The following is a 27970-nucleotide window of genomic DNA, read 5'->3' on the forward strand; positions in this document are numbered from 1 at the left end:
ATCGCTCCCTTAGCAGTGAAGGATGACTGCTGCCATCTAGAGGCTGGAGGTTCAATCGCAACACAAACATGAAAAAAACGCTTTAAATAAATCCATGTTAATGATAGATTAAATAAAAATGGAATATTATTATTTTATACACACTATACTAAAATATAAACCATTACATTTCCACACACTCAAAATGCTACATAGCTAGCATGCTAGTTTAGCTAGCAATCGTCTGTGAATAATAAACCAGGATCTGGCTCCTGCGAGAGGTTCCTGCAGCTGCAGTGAGAACACGTTGGAAAAAAGCTCTCATGACTTAAAACATCTGCGTTTACATGAAGAAAAATGAAAGCATCAGCGAGTTTGAACCCATAATGTGTGGTTAGCGCTGCTCGCTGTGTATTCATAGAAGAGCAGCGAGGGGGGGGGGGGGGGCTGAGAGGGGGAGAGACCACCCTCACCCTCACCCTCACCCTCATGAACGTGAGTCTTCCGTGGATGAAACCTGTGACTTCCTGTCATTAAAGAGCAATAACCAGCTTCACACTGTCATGGAGGAATTGAACCAGCAGCTGCCGAAAGCATTGCACCCTGGGAAAGTTTTATCCACCGCAGACCTCGTGTTATTCCAGCGTAGTTGAAGAATTTCAAATGTATCTCAGTGGAGACATAACTATATCACAATGTGGATGTGGAAGATGTTTGTTGGTTTATTAAGAGCTGAGCCAGAGGCTGTGTGTGTGTGCAAGTATTTGTATGTTTGCATGTCTGTGTGTGTTTGCAAGTCTGTGTGTGTTTGCAAGTATTTGTATGTTTGCATGTCTGTGTGTGTTTGCAAGTCTTTGTGTGTTTGCAAGTATTTGTATGTTTGCATGTCTGTGTGTGTTTGCAAGTCTTTGCGTGTTTGCAAGTATTTGTGTGTTTGCAAGTATTTGTATGTTTGCATGTCTGTGTGTGTTTGCAAGTCTTTATGTGTTTGCAAGTATTTGTATGTTTGCATGTCTGTGTGTGTTTGCAAGTCTTTGTGTGTTTGCAAGTATTTGTATGTTTGCATGTCTGTGTGTGTTTGCAAGTCTTTGTGTTTTTGCAAGTATTTGTATGTTTGCATGTCTGTGTGTGTTTGCAAGTCTTTGCGTGTTTGCAAGTATTTGTGTGTTTGCAAGTATTTGTATGTTTGCATGTCTGTGTGTGTTTGCAAGTCTTTATGTGTTTGCAAGTATTTGTATGTTTGCATGTCTGTGTGTGTTTGCAAGTCTTTGTGTTTGCAAGTATTTGTATGTTTGCATGTCTGTGTGTGTTTGCAAGTCTTTGTGTGTTTGCAAGTATGTGTATGTTTGCATGTCTGTGTGTGTTTGCAAGTCTGTGTGTGTTTGCAAGTATTTGTATGTTTGCATGTCTGTGTGTGTTTGCAAGTCTGTGTGTGTTTGCAAGTATTTGTATGTTTGCATGTCTGTGTGTGTTTGCAAGTCTTTGTGTGTTTGCAAGTATTTGTATGTTTGCATGTCTGTGTGTGTTTGCAAGTCTGTGTGTGTTTGCAAGTATTTGTATGTTTGCATGTCTGTGTGTGTTTGCAAGTCTGTGTGTGTTTGCAAGTATTTGTATGTTTGCATGTCTGTGTGTGTTTGCAAGTCTTTGTGTGTTTGCAAGTATTTGTATGTTTGCATGTCTGTGTGTGTTTGCAAGTCTGTGTGTGTTTGCAAGTATTTGTATGTTTGCATGTCTGTGTGTGTTTGCAAGTCTGTGTGTGTTTGCAAGTATTTGTATGTTTGCATGTCTGTGTGTGTTTGCATGTCTGTGTGTGTTTGCAAGTCTTTGTGTGTTTGCAAGTATGTGTATGTTTGCATGTCTGTGTGTGTTTGCAAGTCTGTGTGTGTTTGCAAGTATTTGTATGTTTGCATGTCTGTGTGTGTTTGCAAGTCTGTGTGTGTTTGCAAGTATTTGTATGTTTGCATGTCTGTGTGTGTTTGCAAGTCTTTGTGTGTTTGCAAGTATTTGTATGTTTGCATGTCTGTGTGTGTTTGCAAGTCTGTGTGTGTTTGCAAGTATTTGTATGTTTGCATGTCTGTGTGTGTTTGCAAGTCTGTGTGTGTTTGCAAGTATTTGTATGTTTGCATGTCTGTGTGTGTTTGCAAGTCTTTGTGTGTTTGCAAGTATTTGTATGTTTGCATGTCTGTGTGTGTTTGCAAGTCTGTGTGTGTTTGCAAGTATTTGTATGTTTGCATGTCTGTGTGTGTTTGCAAGTCTGTGTGTGTTTGCAAGTATTTGTATGTTTGCATGTCTGTGTGTGTTTGCAAGTCTTTGTGTGTTTGCAAGTATTTGTATGTTTGCATGTCTGTGTGTGTTTGCAAGTCTGTGTGTGTTTGCAAGTATTTGTATGTTTGCATGTCTGTGTGTGTTTGCAAGTCTGTGTGTGTTTGCAAGTATTTGTATGTTTGCATGTCTGTGTGTGTTTGCAAGTCTTTGTGTGTTTGCAAGTATTTGTATGTTTGCATGTCTGTGTGTGTTTGCAAGTCTGTGTGTGTTTGCAAGTATTTGTATGTTTGCATGTCTGTGTGTGTTTGCAAGTCTGTGTGTGTTTGCAAGTATTTGTATGTTTGCATGTCTGTGTGTGTTTGCAAGTCTTTGTGTCTTTGCAAGTCTATTGGTTAATATAGAGATCCCGGTGATGACTGAGGACAAGAGGACGCAGTCTTTTAATGTTTGCTGATGTTTGTGACATATTTTGGTTTGAAAACAAATGAAAGCAGTTACAACTTCTTCAAGAGTCATGTGGTCTGTAAATACTACAACACCAGAGTCAAGTACTCCACAATACTACAAATAAATCCTTGTTACTTTAGTATCACTATATATCGTATCGCTGACCCTGTATGGTGATACATAGCATAGATTTATGCCAATACACACTAACTATGGCAATAACATATTGATAAACATTTAATAAAGACATTTTTACAAAAGTGTTTGTCATTATCAACATGTATGAGCATCACATTTACTGTGAGATCACGAGGGCCACTTAAATACAGTCTAAGGGCCAAATGTGGCCCATTAGGCAGCATAAGCTCTGTAATAACTAATAAACAAATGTTTGTAGTAAGATTTATTAATGGACAATATTTTATCTAAACTAATAATGAGTTCACGAGCTGAAGCACATCCCAGCTAACCGGGTCAAGAGGCGGGGGACACCGTGGAGAAGCCGTTATAAACCAGGATAAACTGTCACGCTTGCGTTTTTAAACATCACGAGCGGTTTGAAGAAGTTGATTCTTCATGAACAAGTCACTTTTTTTTTCCATCTGTCGATCCCACACAGATGCAGGAGAAACATCACTCACACACACCTCCTCGAGGGGGGAGGAGGAGAGGGAGGAGAGGCAGGAGAGGCAGGAGAGGGAGGAGAGGGAGGAGAGGGAAGAAGAGTGAGGAGAGGGAGGAGAAGGAAGAAGAGGGAGGAGAGGGAGGAGAAGGAAGAAGAGGGAGGAGAGGGAGGAGAAGGAAGAAGAGGGAGGAGAGGGAGGAGAGGCAGGAGAGGGAGGAGAGGCAGGAGAGGGAGGAGAGGGAGGAGAAGGAAGAAGAGGGAGGAGAGGGAGGAGAGGCAGGAGAGGCAGGAGAGGCAGGAGAGGCAGGAGAGGGAGGAGAGGGGGGGAGGAGAGGGAAGAAGAGGGAGGAGAGGGAGGAGAGGGAGGAGAGGGAGGAGAGGCAGGAGAAGGAAGAAGAGGGAGGAGAGGCAGGAGAGGGAGGAGAGGGAAGAAGAGGGAGGAGAGGCAGGAGAGGGAGGAGAGGGAAGAAGAGGGAGGAGAGGCAGGAGAGGGAGGAGAGGCAGGAGAGGGAGGAGTCCAAGGGTCCGACTCTCAGTCTGAGTTTGGAGCCCCAGATGAGGAGCAGCTTTCTTCAGACAGGAGGACATGAGGCTTGTTAGGAACCAGGAGAGATCAAACCTGTGAGATGGTTTTCTTCGGGACGAACTCTGAGCTCAAGACTCACACGGTAAGAACTTTGATGCTGAAGAGACTCTGACCTTAAAGCAGACGTCCATCATCAGCAGTGGACACTTTTATAGAGCCTTATTAGAATAATATATTCAATTAAAACATGTTTATTTTCATGTTTAATTTTTAAAAAAATGTAAACGTGGATTTAAAAACATCCGCAAACATAAAAATTGTATTTAATAATAAATCATTCATTATAGTGTTTAAAGATCAATGAAAAAGTATAAAAGTAAAAAGTAAACTTCATGTAAAATTACAAACAACTAAAATGTAGCTGAAACAAATGAATGAGAAACAAAAATTAGAACCAATGCTAACGTAGCAACATTAAAAAACTAGCTAAAATGAAAATAAAATACTAATATGTTTAAATTTGTTTAAAAGAGAATAAAAGTACTTAAGATGATTTAAGCTGTGAAGTCTTTAAAGCTAGCATGCTAACTGCTAATAGTTAATGTAATTCAAGCTACAAATTAAATATGTACAAAATTCAACAAAAATATATATGAATAGTTTGAGAAACATTTATTACTTTTACCTGAACTTCAATCCTCCTGATCTTTGGAAGGAGAAAACTAGAGGAAAGTGGAATAAGATTTTTCCAACATCCGTGAACAAACCAAGAATCATTGCTAACGTAGCAGCATGAGCTTAAGAGACAAACACGGTAAAACACAAACAAAAATATAAATACTAAGCAAGATGATAATACATTAGAGGAGGAAACAAACTTGTGATTGAAGAGCTGAAGTGAATCATTAATGTAGCAAGCATGCTAAATGCTAAAAGTTGACAAGCTAACTTTTCAGTAGTTTTATTACATTAGTACATTAGCTCACTTTTCTATCAGTTTATATTTCTGTTCAGTTTATAGTCTGACCTGTACTTTCATTGTGTATTTTATTCGCTAACATCAAGATCCCTTTAGCTAATCTGATCAGCTAATCAAACAGCTAATCTAGTTAACCTGTGTGGTTGTTAACTAGCATAAGACCTGTAGGTTCTCATCTCATGGAGTCAAATCAATATTCGCTTCAGAACTTCTCAGGTGACATTTAAGATAAATCTTACACTTTCCTGTCCAGACGCTGGACTCTGGCGTCCCGTCTCTTCCGACCTCCGGTGGATCCTGAACCTCTGAAGATGAACAACTCCCAGATCTACCAGCACTACAGCTACACCGGCAGGCTGGACCACCGACCATCCCTGGACGCCAAGACCATCGTGTTCATGGTGGTGTGCAGCTTCATCGTGCTGGAGAACCTCACCGTGCTGGTGGCCATCTGGAGGAACCAGCGCTTCCACAACCGCATGTACTACTTCATCGGGAACCTGGCGCTGAGCGACATGTTGGCCGGGGGCGCCTACCTGGTCAACCTGCTGCTGTCCGGCGAGAAGACCTTCAAGCTCTCGCCCGCGCTCTGGTTCGTCCGGGAGGGCAGCATGTTCGTGGCGCTGGGGGCGTCCATCTTCAGCCTGCTGGCCATCGCCATCGAGCGCCACCTGACCATGATCAAGATGAGGCCCTACGACGCCAACCACAACTACCGGGTCTTCCTGCTGATCGGCGCCTGCTGGCTCATCGCCATCTTCTTCGGCGCGTTGCCCATCCTGGGCTGGAACTGCCTGGACAACCTCCCGGACTGCTCCACCATCCTCCCGCTCTACACCAAGAAGTACGTGGCCTTCTGCATCTCCATCTTCATCGTCCTGCTGCTGGCCATCTCCGTCCTCTACGTCCGGATCTACATCCTGGTCAAGTCCAGCAGTCAGAAGGTGAGCAGGAACAACACGCCGGATCACGCCATGGCGCTGCTGCGCACCGTCATCATCGTGGTGGGCGCCTTCATCGCCTGCTGGACGCCCATCTTCGCGCTGCTGCTGGTGGACGTGACGTGCGAGCAGCGCCGCCGCTGCCTGCTCCTCTACAAGGCCGACTGGTTCGTGGGGTTGGCCGTGCTCAACTCGGCCATGAACCCCATCATCTACACGCTGGCCAGCTACGAGATGAGGCGCGCCTTCCTCCGGCTGGTGTGCGGCGCCTGCTACGTGGGGAAGGACTCCATGAGCGGGAGCGTCTACCAGCAGGCCCGGGAGCTCAGCCGCAGCCGGAGCAAGTCCTGGGGCAGCCAGATCAACCAGAACCAGCTCGGGGCCAGCAGGGCCGAGCTGGATCGAGACCAGGCGGTGGAGGAGACCCGGACCGCTGCGAGAGGGAACACCACTTCTACTGGGACACAAACTACTTAGAAGACCATCAACGACTGTGCGTCTGCGGAGCAGGAACATCCTGTGATCCAGTTATTAGTGAAACATGTGGAAGTAGATCAGTGACGTCACAACATTCAATGGTTGAATTTAACATTTTAAATGTTTAATTTATTATTTACATTTTTTTTTTAAGCATTTCATTATTTATTATATATTATTTAATCAAATAATTTCCATATTGAAATGAAACGTTAATTTTTTTTTTATTAATTAAATGTAAAAATTGAATGATTTCAAACTATATTTTTTCAACATTAAATTCGATATTCTAATAACAATAATAATAAAAATAAAAGTTTAATCTCAATAAAAAAAATAAGGTATAATGGTGCTACTGTTTTTATATTGAATTTTATAAGGCTATGAATGATTTAAATATTATTATTAATTATTTTTTTTATTCAATATAATAATGTTGGTATAATACATTTTAAATGTATGATTTAATCACAGGAATCAGAATATAAAATTCTATGTATAAAATAGGTTAAAACATATTATTAAATAAATTATTGATTGTTTATTATACCAAAAAAATAAATAAAAAATACACTTCAATATAAAAAATATTAAATTTAAATATTAAAATCTTAACCAAATTTAATTAATAAATATAAATATTTAGCAAATAATTGAAATGTTGAATTACATTCTGATGTCCCTGATTTACTTCCATAAATGACAGGAATATTCCTGGAAATACTCGTGTCCGAGCTTCACTTTAAAGAAACATCTGTGATGAAGTAAAACTGAACTTATTTATTATTCTGAAATCTCACGAGGATCTCCAGGACCAGTCGGAGAATATTAACGCAGTTAGTAAAGAAAGTTAACAAAGTAGAAACAGGTTAATGGTGGATAAAGCTAACGGATGGTAGTCATTATGTCATGATTCGATTAAACTCATTGTAAATATAAAGACACGATCATCTAAACTATTTATTACAAACATCAAGGGTCATTTTTTAAGCTAAAACAAGTATTACGGTAATGTTCGCCATCTGCTGGTTAGTAACGGAAGTGAATAATTCTGTCAGAAAGTTGCATGCTGGGTAAATATTAATAACCAATTATATTGTCCGATTGTTACCACATTGGATTGTTTATGTCAATTTACGGAGCGATTATGAACATTGTAATGATCCTTTGATTTTACCAGTCGTTTTACTATAGCGCCATCTGGTGTCCAGTAATGGCAGTACCTGGAGTATATATCTTTTTTTATATCAGACATGTCGCATGATAAGAAGATATTTCCAGATGCACGTGAATGTAACAGTTTGTGAAACCATGAAAAAAAAATGCAGAACTCACAGGTGCTGTTTTGAACTCTCTGAAATAAATACAGATTATCAATAAACATTTGTAAGTGTTATAATAATTTGTTTAATTGACGTGTTTAATTAAACCACCATTTATGATGTAGGATTGTTAATTTAAAGACATCATCGCCTAAACCGCTTTTATTTGATACAACGTCTTTTTATTTTTCAACCATTAATTACTTTATTAATAAAAAATGCATTCTTTATCTAAATGATATTAAATCTTTATTATTAAACAACATATGTAGTTACGAAGGACGATAACATATATATTAATAGTCATATTATATTCAAGTCATTAAAAAGTATGATGAGAGTTGTAACAAGAATACAATAAATAGAATTACAAGATTAAAGTTGTACAAAATGCGTTTATTTTGAGATTAAAAATCTCAAAAAATACTTAATTGCGATATTAAAGTCGTACAAAATAAAGTTATTACTAGATTAAAGTCATACTAAGTCATTTATTAAGAGATTAAAGTAATTAAAACAATAAAAAATGTTTGAGATTAAAGTCATATATAATTAATAAATTAAATTCATTAATTGAGAGATTAAAGTATGTTTTTAAAATAATTTATTGCAAGTTTAAAGTCATTTAAAAAATGGATTCATTACAAGTCTAACAAATGCATTTATAAAGAGATTATAGTTTTACAGAAATGCTACAATTGCGGAGTTTGAAGTAGTTATTTATTTATTTTACCAAAGCATTTATTAGATTAAAGTCTTACAAAAATACTTTTATCACAAGTAATAAAAAGACATTTATTAAGAGATTAAAGTCGTACAAAAAAAACATTTTTATCTCATAATAAATGTATCATATACTAATTTAATCTTGGAATAGATGTAACATAAAACTGTAATCTCGGAATAAAATGTAAAAAATACAATTATTTTACAAAACATTTGGGATTAGAGAAATGTTTTTTTATCCCTTTCAAATCTTATTAATCTTGTTATGATTGTTTTTCTTAAAATAACAAATTGACCAAGACTGAAACTGGACATTCACAGGCACACAAAGTTGTAGCGCCATCTGTTGGACAAAAACATGCATCACGACTCTAAAGAAAAAACAGATCAGGGGAAACTAAACGCTTGTGATGACTATTATGGTCTGTGATCACTTACTTTGTTGCCGAGTAACGACTGGAGCCAGAGACGAAACCAGCGACACATCATTTGGACTCTTTGTTTTTATTGAGATTCTAATCCTGTTGCAAAATAGTGACTTCTGCTGTGATTCTCTCGGACAATATTCAGAATCTGGAAAAATGAAACATTTATTATAATATATATCTGGAGAGGGAGGGAGACAAAAGGAGGACTCGTCTCAAGCATCGAACACACAGCAGGACCCGACGCCACCCGGCGTGAGATCGGACTATTGCACTTTGAAGAAAACAAAGTTCAGAAACACCTTTTGCACAAATAAAAAAGGCACATCTTCATCAACACAACCATGAAAAAGTCTCTGCAAACACTTTAGAATTGTATACTTTCGTCTTGTTTTTGAGCGCCTGTTGCCGGGTGAGATATTTGAAATGTGGTCTTTTGAAGTAATTAATTGTTTTTATTGAGTAATGAGTTTGTTTTTTTTATAATTCAATTAAAAACGAATCAATAATTGTATTTAGAGATGGAGAATTTGATCATCTACTTCCAAAAAGTGTTTTAAAGTAAACATTTGTTGCCTTTTAAATTGAATATAAAAACGTCGGTATAATATTGACAGCAGACAATACTGAATTTAAAAGGCTACAAATGAAAAAACATTAAATTTAGAAAGTGTAGGTTTCAATTATTAGAAATTGAATATAAAATTCCATGTGTAAAAAAAAACAACTACATTTTTTTAATGATTATAAACAAAAATAAACTAAAAAAAGATAAATCCTTACAAAAAAAAACAACTTAACATTCTTAACAAAAATGTATTTTTTAATTCCATGACTTTTTAAAGGCCTCCAAAATTAATATAACGAAAAAAATTATCACTTTATCACATTATCACTGATTTACGAACCAAACAGCATCACTTCTATGGTAAATTTGGAGGTGCTGATGCACATCCTGGCTGCTTCAGTGAACAGAGCCAATGGACGCATAACATATCAGCTTCAAACTTTGATTTTAAGGCAGTTAAAATGAACTTTTTTCAAATATTATTATAGTATTATATTAATATTATTAATATCATACATTTAAGGGTAAAAAAGAAGCTGATCTTGGCACCCGGCAACAGATGGAAACCTGGAAAAACAATTTTCCGCCTCAGATTTCTAGCAAAGAAAAAGACAAATGTGCTGATGTAAGATGTGGATCTAAGACCCTCACTCTGCTGGAGTGTGTGTGTGAGATGCTCCTCCCTCTTGCAGCAAAATACAGGCACGTTAATATTTTACATTGCATCTGTCTCGTCGTCACACGCGGGGTTTTGGTTGGATGTCGGATGGTTCAGTGCATTTCGACTCATTCATAAACACAAGAGGAAAGAAAACAGTCTGACCAGGCAGTCGTGATTCACGTGTTCCTCGTGACCCGTCGAGCACGATTTCAACAAAAGTCACAGAAAAAAGATAAATATCATCGATCGTCGACAACATATCAAAACTTTTTCTGGTGACACATTTTTTAAGACTTTTGTTTGATAAACTCACTGGAGATTTCATGAAGAAAATCATTTTTAACCATAACTTTTGACAGATTTACTTATAAATGTAAGACGTTGCACCAAATTTAAATCTTAAATCTAGTTAGATATTTATTTTAATCATCGTAAAGTTTACTGAAGAAAATTCAGCAATATTGGATGAACCTGCCATAAAAAGTTTTGAGCTAAGATGCGACAGTAAGAGATGGAGCTGATTTATAAATGTATTTATGGGAATTTTTATTTAGATTTTTGTTTTGTTTTTTACAGTATTAAATTATTATTTTTGGATTAATTGAATTTAATAATTTGTTTATTGAATGGTTGGAATATTTACCATTTGAAATGTTGAAACTTTTAATTAAAATGTTGTTGTTTTTTTAAGATGAAATGATCATTATTGTAGAATTAAAATCAAATATTTGCACATTTAAATGTTGAATTCGTTTTAAATTGAATAACATCTTAAATAATTGAATTTTTAAAAATTGCATTTTCTCTAAATTAATTCATTTTTCAAATATTTATAGAGTTTTAATTTTAATTCCAGTTAAAAATAATAATGTTTAAATTTTTATTCGTATAAAGCAACTTTTTTCAAAACATCAAATTAAATTATTTGATTTATTTTGAATAATTCATGGTTTTGCACACATTTTAATACATTTAAATAATGTGAAAGACAGCATATTCTGTGTGTGTAAAATAACTAAAACTATTTTTAATTTCAGATTAAATACAAATTTCCATGTAAAAAAAAACAAAAACAAACTGATCTGTTGAGATGATCGTATTCATAATAGTCATCATTTCATAATGTTTCACACAGAAAAAGTGCAAAAATTATCGTTGACTTCCATCTTCTTAGTTAGCATCTGTTAGCATCTTAGCTCAGCCACGACTGTCACAGGCTCGCGCTGAAATCAACGGGTGTTTGAAGTTTGAATTCATGTCTCACCTCCTTCATGAAGTGACCAGTGAGCGTACGAAGGGTCTCCTAAAGTGATTGTGCTATTTACTGGAGGTGGTCGAACTAAGAATCCACAAACAAAGTGAGTGAATATCGTGAGAGTATTTAGTGCTTCCAGAACTAATCCTTCACTACACACTGGAAACAAATGATCCGGAGGAAAAAAACCGACTCTCGAGTCGTCACTACCGTCAAAGCAAAAAGTTATTGTACAGTGTCAGCAAACACAAGCACCTGCTCCGTGTAAAGGGTCTCGGGATCTACGAACGACGTCGACGACAACGGCTGATTCATGCGGCTGCAGTGACACGAGAAAGAAGTGAGAGTTCCCACGACTGCAAAAGCAAAAAATCACATTCAGCTCTAATCCTCGCTTCGGAGTAACTCGTCCGCGGAGCGGGAAATAATCCAATATAAAGTTTGCCGTCTCATCCTCAACCTTCTAACCAGCAGCTCCCGTAGAAATGTGGTTGTGCTTGACAGACAAAAGTTTTTCTTATTCTAAAATACTCTCACCGCTGTGAAGTCTCCTCTAAACTACGAGAACAACCTTCTTTATTACCAGGACATCACGTCCAGATGCACCTGTGTCTTCTCAAAAATATAGTATTTCAGTCGTCGCGACAAAATAATAACAGTTCTATAAATATCTTTAACAAGTGGATCCTCTGCCTACAGTGTTGTGATGACCTACGATTCCTTCTCCCGCGCTCCGGAGCTTCCATCACAGTTTCCTCGCCACCGGCTGCAGGAGACACAGTTCACTCCCGGCAGACACGATTGGTAGATTGTTGTCACGGTGATGACCAATAAGGTGGCTAATGCTGTCGAACACGTGATCTTTTGTCCGTACCTTTGAGGAAACAAAGGGAAAAGAAGGGTTATTTGAACAGAACTTTAATACAAACACAGGGATGCACAAACTACCACACCCACCTCACGTATGGTGCCAGAAAACATTGAACTCCCATAATGCATTTCCACACATTGCTCTATTTAGTGACCTCTGATTAGTTGATACAATACTGGTTTTAAAGTCTATGATGCTATGACAAAAGTGATCAACAGCTGTGATTAGGTTTCTGGGCGGCAAAGCATTATGGGAGTTGTTCGGGTGTGATATGAAATGTTGTTAATAGGAAAGGAAACCAAACTACTGTCTGGATCTATGAATCGTTCAAAGAATCACTTCCTGTTTTGCAGAAGATGCAGCGAAAGCTTAATGGAATTAAATCAGTGTCATCAGATTATTGAACGGTTGAATACCTATTTTTCTGTGTGTTTTCAATGTTTTTATTGTGATGCTTTTATCCTTTGTAAGGCGTCCTTGGGTGTCTTGAAAGTCGCCATCAAATTTAATTATTATGATTATTATTAATTATTATCATTATTAGCGTTTCAAATGTTACAATTTTAATTTAATTATTTTTTTATTTAAAATTTTGCTGATTTTGTTTTTTTTAGATATTAAAATTTAACAATTTGTTTATTATAGGTAAATGTTTTTTTTATAATTCAATCAAAAAAGTTTTTCAAGAGTAATTTCTTTTCTTTTTTTTTTCCTTTTTTTTGTTTTTGTAGCCTTTTGGATTCAATATAAAAATCCTAATAGTATAATCGTATCACCAGATGATACTAAAACAGTTACAAGTTACTTGATCAAACTTCTAGCCAATTGTGACACAAAAATATTAACATTTTTATTATTAATTCATAAGGCTGTGAATACAAAAATATAAAGAACGTATTTCATATTCTAAATGTTAAAAAAGTATAGAACTCAATCCTAAAGGTCATTTAATTTATTGTTTCATTCTGGTTGCTCTAAAGAAGAAACTCGAGTGAGATTTAAGACAGAATCCAACGTCTTCTGACAGATTTTAATTTTGGCCTTCACTGCTGCGAGTCCTTACCGTGCCCTCGGGGTCCACCAGCAGAAGGTGCTTTGCCAGTCCGTTGTGCATGCCCGTCAGTACGTAGGACCCGGGGTTGGTGGTGCTCTTACGGACCAGGAAGTCTCCGTCCTCCATCAACAGCTTCTCGGCGTCGCGGCGGCTCATCTTCCCGTGGTACCACGTCTGACCCTCCAGCTCCTCCTGAGTCCTGAAGGCCAGCGATCGCACCAGTAGAGGACTGGAGTTGTCCACGGACGCCGCCTTCTGAAGACCAGATAACTGGGACTGGGGCTGAGATTGGGACGAGGGGTGTGACTGGGACTGGATGGCGTCTTCGAAGGGCTCTGGTGGAAGTTGTTTGGAGGAATAATGAGCGAGAAAGATGGAAAATATGGTGGACATGTAAGATGTAAGACACAGAATCTACCGCTCTATCATCTATCACTTCTCACATACAGACTAATATTTTAGGACTATGGGAGGAAACCAGAGTGCCAAGTGGGAACCACAAAAGTACAAGAAATAAAAGTACAAGAAAGGAAAACAATTCTTAACAACACTACACGGAACGATCTTCCTCCCTCTTTCCGCTTGATGGATCTACTGACTCCTTCAAGAAACATCTGAAGACACTTTTATTTGTTCAGGCCTTGATTTTCAGGAACTCCTGTGTTGTTCTCAGTAATATCTTGACCTTAAAGTATATATTTTATTGAGTATTGTTTTGATTGTTTCAGCGCTTTGTGACCCTGGTCTGGAAAAGCGCTCTATAAATATAAATGACTTACTTACTTACTAACTTACACAAGATTTACTGCTGCCATCTAGTGGTCGAAAATTGAATTGCAACACCAATATTAACAAACCATTTGAATATTTGTAATATTGTAAATGAAAAATAGAATTATTATATCATAAACACGATATATTGAAATATAAGCAATAAAAGACCTATGATGAAAATGAATTATTATTATTATTTCAAAGCCAAAAGAACAAAACAATACATTGCTGTTGAATTTTGAAACAGTACTGTTAATATTGTAATGGTTTCAGATGTGTTTATGTTAATGTTGCTATAGTTACGGATCGTATCGCGAGAATAGTGAGGTCAGAGTTGTGATTCCGGATGTGGTGTGTGTGTTGTTGTGGTTCTGAATGTGTTCTGCATGGCATGTGAGTGGTTGAAAAAAGTAAAAAAGACTAATATAACTGCGCCTTGAATCCTTCAAATAACAACAGCGTATATTACATTATCGATACCTGGGAGCAATTACGCAACTTTTGTTGCCAACATGATATATATAGATATATAGACATATGGAAGATTAAAATAAAATAACTAAATCAAGTTTGCAAGTTCTAATAAATGTTGCTAAATAAATGCCATTAACTTGAACAAGTAAAAAATGCAATGGTCACTACCTTGAAGATATCATATAGAACATAGTAAACAAAATAAACCAGGGGCGACTGTAGAACAAAGAAGTTTTAAAGGAACTCACTCATGTCAAACAGGTCCTTCTGTGGACTTTCTTTGTTCATCATCCCTTTGTTTGCATTGTCAGCCTCTGCCTGGAGAACAGCGAGAACCTGGGCGTCGATCTGCTGCGTGTTCACATACGTGGCCATCTCCCCTCCTTTGCCCCCTTTACTCTCTGGTTGAGCACTTATGTCAAAGGACCCTGGGTGTTAGGACATGATGCAGAGCAACAGTTAGGATGTGATATTGAAAAGAAAGTTTACAAGTATGAAAGTACATCAGTGTCATTGGAAAATTGACTGTTTGAATTTTACCCTAAAATGTTCATTTGAAATGTTGTCTTTTTTTGTTGTCATTTCATTAAATAATTGATATCAATAATTATATATTGATAGGTTTTTTTTTGTTTATATTAAATCATTTAATTCAATATTTTGTATATTTAAGGTTGGATTTCAGTATGTTTTTTAAAGGTCAACTAATGTGAAAACCCAACTCTCCTGACTCACATGTTGTAAAAGTCTTCTTTTCCAAGATGCAGTAAGTCTGTAATCATGACCATGTTTTCAATTTATTACTTTATAAAGTTTCTCGGAAATCTGGGCAAACGAGAGGTTACGGTGTGTGGTTATGGTCAACAAGATTTAATCTCCAGAAAAACAAAGTGTTTTTAGCTTAATATCATTTCTTATTCTCAGTTGTTGTTTGACCATGTGGCTTCTATTGCACATGCTTGATTCTTGGTTTAATATTGCCAACTGACAATGGTAAAAGAGTACTGAACTACTATATATATAGTTGCGTGTGTGCGTGCGTGTGTGTGTGTATTGCAATTACAATATATATATATCAGTTATAATTCAATGCGTTTAGTGAGAACAACATTTTAATTCAAAAGAAAAAAACATTTGAATGTTAAATTAATATCCGATGACACTGAAATACTTCCATACATAAGTCTGGGTTTATCTTACCCTGTTGAATGAAGTTGGACTTCTTCTCGTCAGCCCAGTTCTCTCCACAGTGCCGACCCTGATAGTACGTCTGATCCACGGTTGGACCCATCTGAGCAGAAAACAGATTTATTTTTAACAAAACTCTCTTTTTTTTACCAACAGTTAAAGAGTGTTATTGTAAAATTATTAAAAACTATTGTGAGGTTCAACTGTACCTGGCCTCCGTCTGATGCTGCGCTCTGATTGGTCAGACGTGTGTCGATGAAGCCTCCAGGTGGCGGCATCTTGCCGGGGATATTGTTGTAGTAAGGGTGCTCGGCTGACTCCTCCTCTTCCTCCGTCCACGGCAGCTCCTCCATGTTGACCACCCTGGAAGTGAAGCGTTATGCACCCACAATGCATCTGTGGTCAGGCGTCGAAATGGAAACCTCTCACCTGTCATGTGTGGACGGGAGCTTGGTGGAGGGACACTGCAGGTACTGCTGGAAGCGAAGGTCGAAGGCCTGACCGATGGTGCTGATGACATCCTGGGCCAGACCATCCGAACACTCTAGGATATGACAAGCTTTGTACGGGTGGAAGCAAAGAGTCACCAAACCGTTGTTTTACTGCATTTAAAACAAATGTGAATAAAACATGCACCTCTTCTGTTCACAGGGTCTTTTGCTACATAAGCAACAAAATCAGTCGTGTCCTGAAAAGACATGAAGGGAAAGTGAATATTATTCGAAATAAAACAAATTATGAGACTTTGATTCACTCTTGCTCAACAAAATGTGTCGTTATTTTTTGCTAATCGTGATAAGATCAACCAAATCAGTTACTTACAGGGTCTCCTCCTGATGCGAAGGAGATAGACTGCATATGATGGTTGGCTATGATCTAGAGGAGGAAATAAACATGATCAATCATTATTGAAATATGAGCGAAAACACAAACGCTATCATTTTTGTTTCATTATTATTCTATTCTAATGTTTATATATTATTATGTATTGTATTATTGCGTAATTATTTTAACATGTGTACTGTGTCTCGTAATATAATGTGTATACATGTTAAATATTTTTTGACTACCCCTTAATTCCCCCAAGTGTGAAGAATTAAAGTGTATCAAATCAAATCTTCCTTCAGGCTGTAAAGCACTAAAGTTGTATTTGGCTCCCTCTGCTGGTGTAAAAAAAAGAAGAAATAAATAATCTATTTCACTCGACTGTCATTTTGGTAATGATGAGATCATTTGATCGAATCACTAAAAGATCAGCCATGTATTAAACATGAGTGTCAGCTCAGAAGGTTTAACAAAAGTGGTTAAAAAATTAGAGAGTGAAAATGGACAGACTTTTTAATATTTTTTAATTTAGTGCTTTTTTAATTTCTTTTTTTTTGGAACAAGTGGAAAAATAACAAAGGTTTAGGTTAGGTTTAATGTATTTATTTATCTGGTCACAATGCTTGAATATTGTTTTTTATTATTATTATTAACAAGTTTTTAATTTGGTTATTAGTGTAAATAAAAAATATTATCACCTTTGATTTACCCTAATTTATTTATTTAAATTTTTATGGGTTTTATTGTATTTTCATGGAAGACGTGACACGATACAAAAAACAACAATGAACTAACAAAGACAGAAATGAGTCATAAATATAACTAAAACGAACAGGAAAAACAATTATTAATTTAATTACATTTTTTAAAAATTTGCATCAAATGGATTTTAGTTTTTCATCTGTAAAAAACATAAAAAAAACTTTTCACACACTTACCTGTTTGCAGTCCGGCGTCATTAGGTTGAGGCTACTTGTGGAGATATTTAGGTTGATTGACATGCCAGCGAACTGCAGGTTGCTCTTGCCCAGGATATTGGACAGAGATTTGGAGGGCGGCTGAAGAGATGAAAGAGTGATGTTACTGAACGTCTTCGCTTGATTCGCTCGCGTCAACTTGTGTATATTTTCTTATAAATGGTGCGTTTGTTCGTCGCACAAATATCTAAATAATAATTAACATTATGCTCCACTTTAGTGTCTAATGTGAATGAGTTTGAGCGGATGAGGCTTCATCTTGTACAGACACACTCTTCACACACACACACACACACACACACACACACAAGCTCAGCCTCCTGATCACAGATATTGTGAACTACATGAGTCACTGAGCACTGTGCGCAATGCATCATGGGATGGAGCTACGCCCACACAGTCCCAGCACCTCTTCATGTCTTTTCTCTCCAAGAACAATCTCTCATTATCCCTGGCACTTGTTGTCGCTCCACTGAAGGTGATCCAAGTGCACCAGAAATAAGGATAAATACTTTCCAACGTATGTTTTCTGTCTCACTCTCCCGTGCGTCTCGTGAACCTATAGCGAGTGTTTCGAGCTCCCTCTGACGTACCTTTCTCTTCCGGAGAGCTCCCTTTGTCCCTGGAACCGCCTCGCACACCATGCTGATGGCCTCCCTGAAAACAGGAAGAACATGTTGCAGTTGCATCTGCTCAGTGACCTGACGAACACTTTAATATTTTGCTTTTATATGAACTATTAAGTAAATACGACCATTAAAACATACGACTCTTGAGTAGATTTTGGAATAAATCTCTACATGAAACCTTGATCTCTGTGTTACATATGTTTCTTGTAATATTTAATCTCTGCGATGGTTGAACCAACTTGTTTGACCACCTGATGGTTCTGAGAAATCTCAAGATAATTATCCACTTCATGCACCAGATAGTAGTGATGGGTTGAAGAGACCTCGTGAAACAGCTCATGAGGCTTCATGATATATGTGTCTTCATTTTGAAAGACCACTAGATGGCGCTGTGAGTTTGAAAATGATCGAATGTTTCATTGAACTAGTAGATCGGAGACAAGGATCATTAAGCAGAGAGTGACATCTAGTGGTCTTTCAAAATTAAGACACTGTATCATGATACTGTTTCACGAGGCCTCGTCGATCCATCACTACTAGACACAATAAATCAGAAACTGATAGAATGTAACGTGTCATTAAGAAACAGGACTTGTAGAGCAGGTGAAGTACTTTGATTTTAATTACTGTATGTGGTTCGATCTATTGTTCACTAATAATATTCACACGTGATATTTGTATACAAGACTCATGTGGCTAAATTGAGACGAGAAATACAGGTTTATATCTTAGATTTCTTAAATAAGGTTGACATTTTTGAAGGGTTTGAATTTATTTTTCTATAAAATGAAGACATGACATGAACCTTGACCCGGTTCCTTCCATCTTAAGTCGAAGGAAGATCTAATACAGACCCTGACTAAGTACAGCCCGGGGGCCCTTAGTGGCCATATGAATATATTTATGTGGCCCACATTTTGTTATTCATTACTAGTATATGACGAGAGTTTTTTTGTTTTAGGACTTTACACTTTGTGAGGATTTATTGCCCCTAAAAATATATAATATTATTATAGTAATTTATAGTATTTGGACTAAGAAAGCTTTTAATATGATATTTTAAAATGAAATAAAGGTTCATATATACATCTTAGCATATTTAGCTTGATTTGTTTTGTCTTGATATGTTTGCTTGATGGCTCCTCACAAGTAACACTGTATAAAATATGGCCCCTGGTGAAATGAAAGTGCCCAACACTGATCTAAAATGCTGGAATTCAGGGCCACATTTGGCGACGTGAAAACAAACAAGGGCCAAAAGTTTAGAATGACATCATACCAAGAGTTGTTTCATTCATAACTTCAAAATAAAAGCCTTTATGTCTTCAACCATTTTAACACTTGTTAAGATATTCCTCTTACAAGAGCAGACAGGAAAAACCTTTTCAGTATCTTGGAATTAACTTCTTCGTTTTCTTGCGTTTTCATTTGATTGTCAGAAAAAGATTGTGTCTCATTGGAAAGTCTTATTATTAGAATTAAAAAATGTGATATATTGTTAACTGACTCAATTATTTTTTCTTTTTTTTTCTTTTTTTTACAATAGGAGATAATACTAGGATCTAATATGAACAAATTAAACTAGCCGCAGAATTTTTTTTAGTTTATTCGACAACATTTTATCCATAGAGACACGTTCCGCACAAAAGCAGGAGCGACTACAAGCGACCGGTGAACGTCCAGGCGGCGCCGCCCTCAGCTAGTGGAGCAGAAAAGTGGACATGACACAATCGGATGTGACTCTCAGCTCTCGGCTCACCGCACATCACTCAATGATTTCACAGATAAGACCAGAATAGTCGGTGAAATGTATGCACCAACACATGAGGAGGAGCCATCGTCATCCAAAAAAAAAGAGCAGCACGACTGAAACCATTTTTTGAAGGCGGCAACATAAGACGATTTTTTTAATAAAGTGACCCTTAGATTATGATTGTTAGACGTTTTATTAAAGCTACGTGTCATTTTAAATCCCCTTTTAATATTTAATTGAACTATGTTTGGTATTTCTCAAATATCTTCAAGGAAACTATTTAATAATCTTCCTCTTGAGGGTTTAACAATTTGGTTTTTGAACATTGCTAGAGTTTTCTTGTTATTTCAAATGTTGAATAAAATCCTGCAGCTGTAATGGAAGAAGCGTGTATACATGAAAATAACAGAATCAATTATAAATTTGGTTCTTGATCTTTCAATCAATTTGATAATTAAGACGGTTCATTTCAGTTTTAACAACATTATGTGAGAGACGGTGAGAGTTAATTTGAGCCATCAGACTTTAAATATTAATTTCAAACATTGAATTTATACTGCTTTAAAATCAGACGTTCAATCAGATTTCAAGCACTTGTAATTTTTCGCAGTCTATTTCTTTTTCAATCTAGAAACTCATTCAGTTTAAAATTGACTGTGTAAGAATATTGAATTCAAATAATGTTCAGTGCAAACAATTGGATTTCATTGTAAAGCAATTCAGTGTAAAATATTTTGTTGTGAAAAAATATAAGTGTTAACATCAGGGCAACTATCAGACTTTAAATATGAATTTCTAATACTTGGTTTTCACAGCATCAAAATCTTTAAATTTGAAAAAACATCTTTTAAATTTTAAACCACACTTTTGTTTCTTCGCCGTCTATTTTTTCAACCTAGAAATAAATTCAGTGCAAAATTCTATGAGTTAAGAAAATAAATGTAAAACACATTTATTGCTACCAATTAGATGTAAAAAAAATAATAATAATAATAATGTCAAATACATCACTGCGAGATATTTTGATATTAAAATAGGCGAATTTCAAGCACTCTTTTTTTCACTGTTTTTCAAACCAACATTTATCCGTTTTATAGCGAGAAAGACTCACCTGGTTATTTGTGATCTTGTGGTGAAATCCAGAGACCTCATCGATCGCAGAACTTCAATACAACCAAGGTACTGGAAAGACAATTGTTGATCAGTGTATTCTTGAAACGACATAATAAGAAACAAGTCACTGTTAACAGCAAAATATTTAAGTTAAGATATTTCAAACATATACTGTAGATCATTCTATGAGTTATAATGATCTTTAAAAGGTCATTTCTACCTTTCATGAGTCCTTGTAAACAAAAGCCATTTTGCCAACATTCTGTGGAATTGTAATTAGATCCGAGTAAAGTGCCGAACGTCCAAAAATACATCAAAGACTGCTAAATGTGGCGGGAAACTATTTTGGGAATATCATGGGATACCGTTCCCTCGAGATGCACTTTCAAACAAAATGTGAATCACAGTGTGAGGGAACATCAGGAGATCATAGATGAACCTAAACATCAAGAATCGTTTGGCATTTTCTCATTAAAAGTCAATTTATAATTGAGAGTATCGTGGCATCTAGATTATATTAACACGCTATAACAAGTTAAATTTTCAATCAATAAGGTGTAAATCACAAACAAAATATTTGCATTGAATCTGTGTTTTTAACTTTTGCGAATAAGGCTCAGAACCTATTATTAAAGATGTGCGATAGTTGATGCATTCTACTTTACGGCCACTAGGACTGCAGCTGTCAAATCTTTCACAATAAGACTTAGTTAAACTATAACAAACACAACAGAGGAAATATTACATTTAAATTAAGAATTAACGACCATCTGCTTTTAAGATACACAATTATTATTTAGTAACAAAATCAAGAAAAACTAGAAAGCATGAGGCATTAATGTTAAAGTCATGTTTTATTTTGTATTTGAGAATTTAAACTATTATCTGCAGATATTTCGAAACGGTTCTGTGTCAGAACAAGGGGATAAGATACGTATCACGATAAACAATACGATATATTGCAATACTGTAGGAAAAAGGATATATTACGTTTCTTTAACATAATTTAATTGACAGTTAAATAGAGAAAATACTTAAACGTCCTCACTGCTAATGCTAGTTCTTAAACATCAACTTAATAAATTCAAACATATTAATTGATATTGTTTTATTTAGTAAGAGAAGGAAAAAAAATGATGGTGCTGTTAATTATTCATACAGTCTTGTGACTAAATTGTAGCAGAAATTTCAATTGTATCAATATTTTATTACACCACTAGCGAGAGTATCTGGATGTTCTGTTCTATGTTAGTCTTTGTATCCTTTGTCTTTGTTGTTTTTCTTTGACCTATGTTCTTTGTCTTTATCTTTAGACTTAGATTGTGTCATCTTGTTCTTCCTCTTTATGTTCTTCTTCTTATTTTATTTTGTATGTATTATATTTTATTGTTTATAAAACAAATTGCTGGCTACTGGAAAAAAAACAATTTCAATCAATCAATAAAGTTTTACCTACCTACCTACCTAGTTCTGTTTATAAAGTACCGTATTGTTGATCCGTTGATGAGCCAGCGTGGTTCTCCTAATGTTCTTCAGAACTTTTGTTTGCCATCAAAGTGTTAGACCTCGAAAATAAAACTCCTCCGAGCTAGAAAACTGCCCTTACAGATAATTAAAGACGACTTTATTTTGACTTCCGAGGAGCATCACATGCTTCCTGTTATCTCTTTAACACGCCGTCACCCGTTCATAACTCTGTGTTTTAGTAAACGCTTCTACTTTTGACGACATCAAATTCAAGCAGATTGGCAGGATCAACGTGGACGTCAAAAAAAAAAGGGTGAAACGTGCGAGTCCGAACCGTGTCAGGGCGGATCAATGTCGCCACAGAGTAATGGTGCATGAAGTGCGGGGAGTGACCACATGACGCTAATTAAAAGTGCTGTGAGCAGAACACCATGTTGAACTCAATACACGCCGGACCTACAGGAAGAGCAGGGGGGCTGGCGGAGAGCAGACCCCCTTCTTTTTTCTTTTTTTTGTACCCTGTCAGGACGGACGCTGTCGGCAACATGGACCGGACCAATAAGTGCCGGCAGCCCCGACACAGTTAATGGAGCGTCACGCTGGACACGGAGACTGTGGTCTTTGTTCAGAGTCGTCGTAGGTGTCATGTGATGGCAATCAAACCTTAACTCGATTTAAACTGGAAACTCTTTTCACCTGACAATCGTTTACCCGTTTATAGATGCTTTTTTTTTAGATGCCGCTTTAAGTGGAGGCTATAAATGTACATATAGCTTCAGTTTAGATGGTTTGATGCAAAGGTTTTACTAAATATAGATAAACTAATATATCTGGATATTTAGTTTCTTGATTCTCTATTGATATTTGACAGCACTGTATCCATTTTCTTATATTTCTCATAGTTTTTACACTTTTATGATTTATGTTTCGATTCATATTTTTTTATTTACAATAAACATTCAACTGATTACGTCATTTGTTTGTTTTTGTGTCGCAATTAAACATCTGACGCTGGATGGCAGCATTATGTCATCTGCAACTATAGGAACAATGAAAGCCTGCGAGATGACTGAGGATGAGAGGATACAGTGGACTCCAGCAGCTTTTAAAGCTGATGTTTGGACATATTTTGGTTTGAAATCAAATGAAAGCAGTTACGTCTTCGCCAAGAGTCATGTGGTCTGTAAATTCTGCAACACTAGAGTCAAGTACTCGACAATACTACACATATATCCTGGTTACTACAGTATTGCAATATATGGTGACGTTGCCCTGATCTTTTCAAAAGATTCTTGCCAACACACACACAGCTCTAGTTCGTTCTGTTTTCCTTCCTTCAGCTCACACCGTGAGGAAGTCGACATCATCGCTCCTCATGCTAGTGACTCATTGCCAGCATGATGATATTCACCGCCTCACAGTTGTGCGCCAACTTGCTCCCCTTTAAACGATGTGCGCCGACAAATACTGATGTTATTAGATAAACATTATATTTCCCCTTTTACCACCATTTCACTGAGGACAGCTCAATGTACAGAAATAACATGTCGCCATGGTTACCGAGCATAACGCCATGGCTGTACAAAAACGACTGTGGCTACATAGAACACGATTAGCAGCAGATGAAGGATTTTTCCAGCACTATTTTTTTCAATGTTTGTTTAGTGGTCGCTGCTCTTCACCTCACCTGCATTCAAGGACATGTTGTGATGACGGTTTCCTACTTCCTCTCTCTCACAGGTGGATGCATGTTAAGAGACGGAAAATCCACTGACCTTTACGACGTATGTGACTCCCGGTCCGGAGATCTTGTCGCTGGAGTGCAGCCATCCCCTGGAAGGTTTGCTGACCAGTCCGCCCGAGTTCCAGTCCTCCCCTCCGTGGTGAAGGTCCTCCAGCCTGCTCTTCTTGCTCATGCCGACTGCTGGCTCCAGCTGCGAGCAGGGGGTCGAGCCGCACAGAGAGCCGCCCACACCAGAGGCTGCCGTCGCTGCCGCTGCTGCGCTGGGACTGGATCCACAGGAGCCGCCGGAGCCCGACCCCCCACCCCCCTGCAGCTTAGACACAGCCAGGTCCTTCACAGCCGAGGGCAGACTCTTGATGCTCAGCAGGCTTCCCGAGTTGCTGAATTTCAGGTTGGACACCTTGTTGATGAGGGTGCAGAGGGTGGTGCCTCCATCTTCCAGGTGGTCGGAGGAGCCGGTGGTGCCGGACGATGAAGAGGTGGTGCCGCCGGAGGAGGGCTGCGCCTCGGTCGGGTAGGACGTCTCGGGGTTGGCCGAGACCTTGGAGTTCATGGACAGGCCGTGGAGGAGATCATCGACGGATGTTACTGACTCATTCCTGAAGCGGTTGTATTTGGTACGGTGAAGCATAACCCTTCTCTCTGGTGGACCCTCCGCTCTCTCTCCCCGCCGAGCCACGCTCACAGCCCGCCTCGTTCACAAGTGTGTCGGCAGACGTGGCCGAGCACCCGCTCCGTTGACATAGCCGCGGCGGCGCTGGCGGCGACGGTGGTTACAGGTAGCGAACGCCTTTGAGCAATCAGAAGCCACCTGACTGTAATTTCCTCTATTGAGGTTACAGTGGCGCTAGTGTTCGGTCGCCAAACTGCTGTCAGTGAAATCCACGGCCGTAATCCAATCAGTCGGAAGGAAACGTTGAGACAAAATCCATCGAGAATCTGAAGCTGAGGAAGAAAAAACCTAGAAACTGGCGTTTCCAGCGGTGACACTGTTGCCACAGCCAACAATTTCTCACCCAACAACAGCAACAAAAAATAAAAAAATAAAGAAAATCCAAAAAGTATGGAAGCAGAGAAAAAGCTGTATTGGCGGTGATCACCGCGAGGGAAGAGCAAACACTGTGTACTGACTGCCTGCTCAGAGCCGAAGCATGACTCACTGATCTGAGAAAACCGTCTCAACAAAAGGCTTGCTGAACACTGCAAATCACTTCCTGTTGGAGGGAGAGAGAAAAATAACTCCCACTTACAGCACACTAGAACCAATCAATTTTTAAATTCCCCAGTCTGTTATTAGTTCACAGAAATGTGTACCCTCGCGCTTGGTTTTTTATTCACCAGAAACTAAAAATGAGGTAGCTTGAAACAAGGATTCAACGACGGTTCTTCCTAAAGAATAAATCAAAAAAGTGGCTTTTAAATAGAAATCATAAAGTGATAAACCCCTTAAACACGAAAAAAAATACTGCCTTATATTTCTATCTGAATGTCGAATCAGACTTACTACGCATGAATATAAGAGAGAACATTTCTTGACGACTGAAGCCCATAATAACGACTTATAAAAATATAACCGCCGTTCCACGCTTTCTATCTTAGCAACGACGGATAAAGAGCCGTTTCCATGATCAACCTCAAAAGTCTGACAAGGATTTTAAAACAACAACCTGTTTCTCAGAGAGACGTCAGGGTTCGGCACAACAGTCTAAATATACACGCATCAATTGCTTCTGCCTGAACTCCATGAATGACACAACTCCCAAACAGACGGCGAGAACGACATGTTACTGAGGACGGATGAGTCAAAGCCAGGACTGAGCGGGAGCAGAGAAAAAAAAAAAGGGAGCTAAAGGAGACGACCCTCAAAGCCGGCGGCGTGCGATCATCTTTGTCTCTCTGCTGGAGGAAAAAGCGTGAAGCCAGACACCATTCATGTAAAAAATGTCCTCAGGAGCATCTAGCGAAGCCAAAAGACTGACGCTCATTCATAAGCTGCTTCCGCTCTCACTCTGCCGCAGACTTCGCACTGCAGTCCCTCCCAACATCTCTCTTTCCTGCCTGGCAAATATAGAAAAAAAGGGAGAAAAAAAAAAAAAACAGCGCGTCTGCCTTCTCTCCTTAGAAACAAAGCAAAAAGACAAAAGCAGGGATTGAAATCATAGTCCCTGGTAAATGAAAAGTAGCACGAAGATGAAAGAGGAAATGGAAAGAAGAGGAAAAAAAACATGCAATATTTAGTCTTTTGTGTGAATGAAATAGCAGGCTGGCATACCAATGTTTCTGTGAATGGAAGCAAGGCCTTTCTGCCTCTGCAAGGCAATCCCTAGGGATGGCAGGGTCTTATCCAATGAGGAGCCGGCAGGATGACTCATTCAGGGAGGCTTGCAGAATAGTGGAAGAAACCATTCTGACAAAGCAGGTGCTCGCTCGACGGTCTCCTCGTAAACCTCGACAAGAACGCTTCGGGCATCGTCGGCTTCAAGTAAAACGCATGATGCGGAACCGGAGCGTGATTCTTGAGATGATGGTGGTGTCAATAGACGCGGCGGTACGTTAGTGGAGATGCACGAGTCCAACCCCCCCTCCTCCCCGACCGACACTATTTAGGGATCTTCTTCAACATCCATGTGAATAGTCGCCACCTACACATTTAATTAGTAATCATCAGCAGGGATGGATGAGAGCAGGTAGTAAAACATGCAGGAAACAATAAATTAATGTATATGCTTTAATACGTTGATTATTATTCATAATACATATTATTATTATTATCAATTATAATAATTATACGTTTATGCATTGGTCACTCATTTTATTGTATTTTATTCATCAAATTTTTATCTATTTATTTATATGTATTTTATTAATTCTACTCTATACTGTCATCGCCACAAATAAACCCTAGGTTGTGTTTACAACACCTACAATCTGATTCAGATTTCTTTTTTTAAACTTGCATTGTCTCAGGGTCAAAGTGACCCGGAGGTCCGAATACAAATGTGTTTGTGGTATCCCTCGTGTTTTCTCTGGGTCCAGGTGAACGACCTTCACCACTGCATTCCAAAATATATATTGTTTTGGAATGTGAAAATAAATTATAATAATTATTTATTTCTGTACTATTGTTTCCCTGCATTTACTGGTATATAATTTAGATTATATTAAGATAAAATAATCCCACAGTGTAATAATCGGTCAAAAAATCAAGTTCACAGCAAGAAAAGATAAGACGTGCAGTGCAAGTATTTAGAAAAAACGAAATAAAAAATAATCAAATAATGTTAAAAAAAATCGAACACATTTTTTTTTACAAAAAATACAAAACAAAAAGGTAGTAGTACCATAACGTAAGTAGTGGAAAATAAGACTACAAAGTACGACAACATAATAAGTGATTAAATTATTTTGTCAATGGTATATTAAAGGTCAACTCAACGTCCCTCATCATTACCATGTTTTGAACTTATTACATTATAATAAAAATCTGAGCAAACGAGAGGTTACGAGAGTCCATTATGTAATGTAACAATGTCTCCACGCCTCCTCCAGTCAGCTGTAATCACTCCCCGCTTTGTTTATACAATGAGTCCCTTGGAGGTGGAGACTTCCCGGGATTGATGACGTGCAGCGCTAATCTTGATGTTTGACCAATTACAGCAGAGTGGGTGTGGTTATGGTAAACAAGATTTTAAATAGGTTCCTGTTTATAAATGAAAGTGTTAGATTGCTACAGAAGAGGATTTAAAACTAATAGTTCTGCTGATGCCATGAAAACTAGACTCACCAACAGTGGAGGTCCAGGCAGGTCAGCAGAGGGAGGCGTTCCCTGATATCGGCCTGTGCTGTTCATCCCTCAGCAGGGGTTGTCAGCGGGTGAGCTGATGGAAAGTTTGGGATTCATTAAT

General features: G+C 37.8%; 2 protein-coding genes across 2 annotated transcripts; one reads left to right on the top strand and one right to left on the bottom strand.

The window, feature by feature from the left end:
- Positions 1–3840: 3840 nt before the first annotated feature.
- Positions 3841–6310, top strand: s1pr3b (sphingosine-1-phosphate receptor 3b). The gene is made up of 2 exons (XM_087792429.1): positions 3841–3984; positions 5075–6310. The coding sequence occupies exon 2, from the start codon at positions 5133–5135 to the stop codon at positions 6237–6239; it is 1107 nt and encodes a 368-aa protein (XP_087648555.1). The 5' UTR covers positions 3841–3984; positions 5075–5132; the 3' UTR covers positions 6240–6310.
- A 4501-nt stretch (positions 6311–10811) lies between these two features.
- shc3 (SHC (Src homology 2 domain containing) transforming protein 3) lies at positions 10812–27925 on the bottom strand. The gene is made up of 14 exons (XM_087790689.1): positions 27850–27925; positions 26338–26707; positions 24097–25279; positions 20853–20923; positions 17953–18016; positions 17321–17440; positions 16380–16433; positions 16194–16245; positions 15987–16116; positions 15767–15920; positions 15570–15660; positions 14618–14797; positions 13131–13456; positions 10812–12070 (listed from the first exon to the last, which is right to left on the bottom strand). The coding sequence occupies exons 3-14, from the start codon at positions 24694–24696 to the stop codon at positions 11942–11944; spliced, it is 1971 nt and encodes a 656-aa protein (XP_087646815.1). The 5' UTR covers positions 24697–25279; positions 26338–26707; positions 27850–27925; the 3' UTR covers positions 10812–11941.
- Between the last annotated feature and the right edge of the window lie 45 nt (positions 27926–27970).

Source organism: Callionymus lyra, chromosome 5 (genome assembly GCF_982586985.1).
Source record: "Callionymus lyra chromosome 5, fCalLyr1.hap1.1, whole genome shotgun sequence".
Classification (NCBI taxonomy): domain Eukaryota; kingdom Metazoa; phylum Chordata; class Actinopteri; order Syngnathiformes; family Callionymidae; genus Callionymus; species Callionymus lyra.

Excerpts from the sequence above, each read along its gene's own strand:
- s1pr3b (XM_087792429.1), top strand. The coding sequence starts at position 5,133 with ATGAACAACTCCCAGATCTACCAGCACTACAGCTACACCGGCAGGCTG.
- shc3 (XM_087790689.1), bottom strand. The coding sequence starts at position 24,696 with ATGCTTCACCGTACCAAATACAACCGCTTCAGGAATGAGTCAGTAACA. Across the intron at positions 15,921-15,986 it reads CTCCCGTCCACACATGACAG|GGTGGTCAACATGGAGGAGC; the intron begins GTGAGAGGTTTC and ends CTTCACTTCCAG. Across the intron at positions 12,071-13,130 it reads TGGTGGACCCCGAGGGCACG|GTACGGACAAAAGATCACGT; the intron begins GTAAGGACTCGC and ends GTTTCCTCAAAG.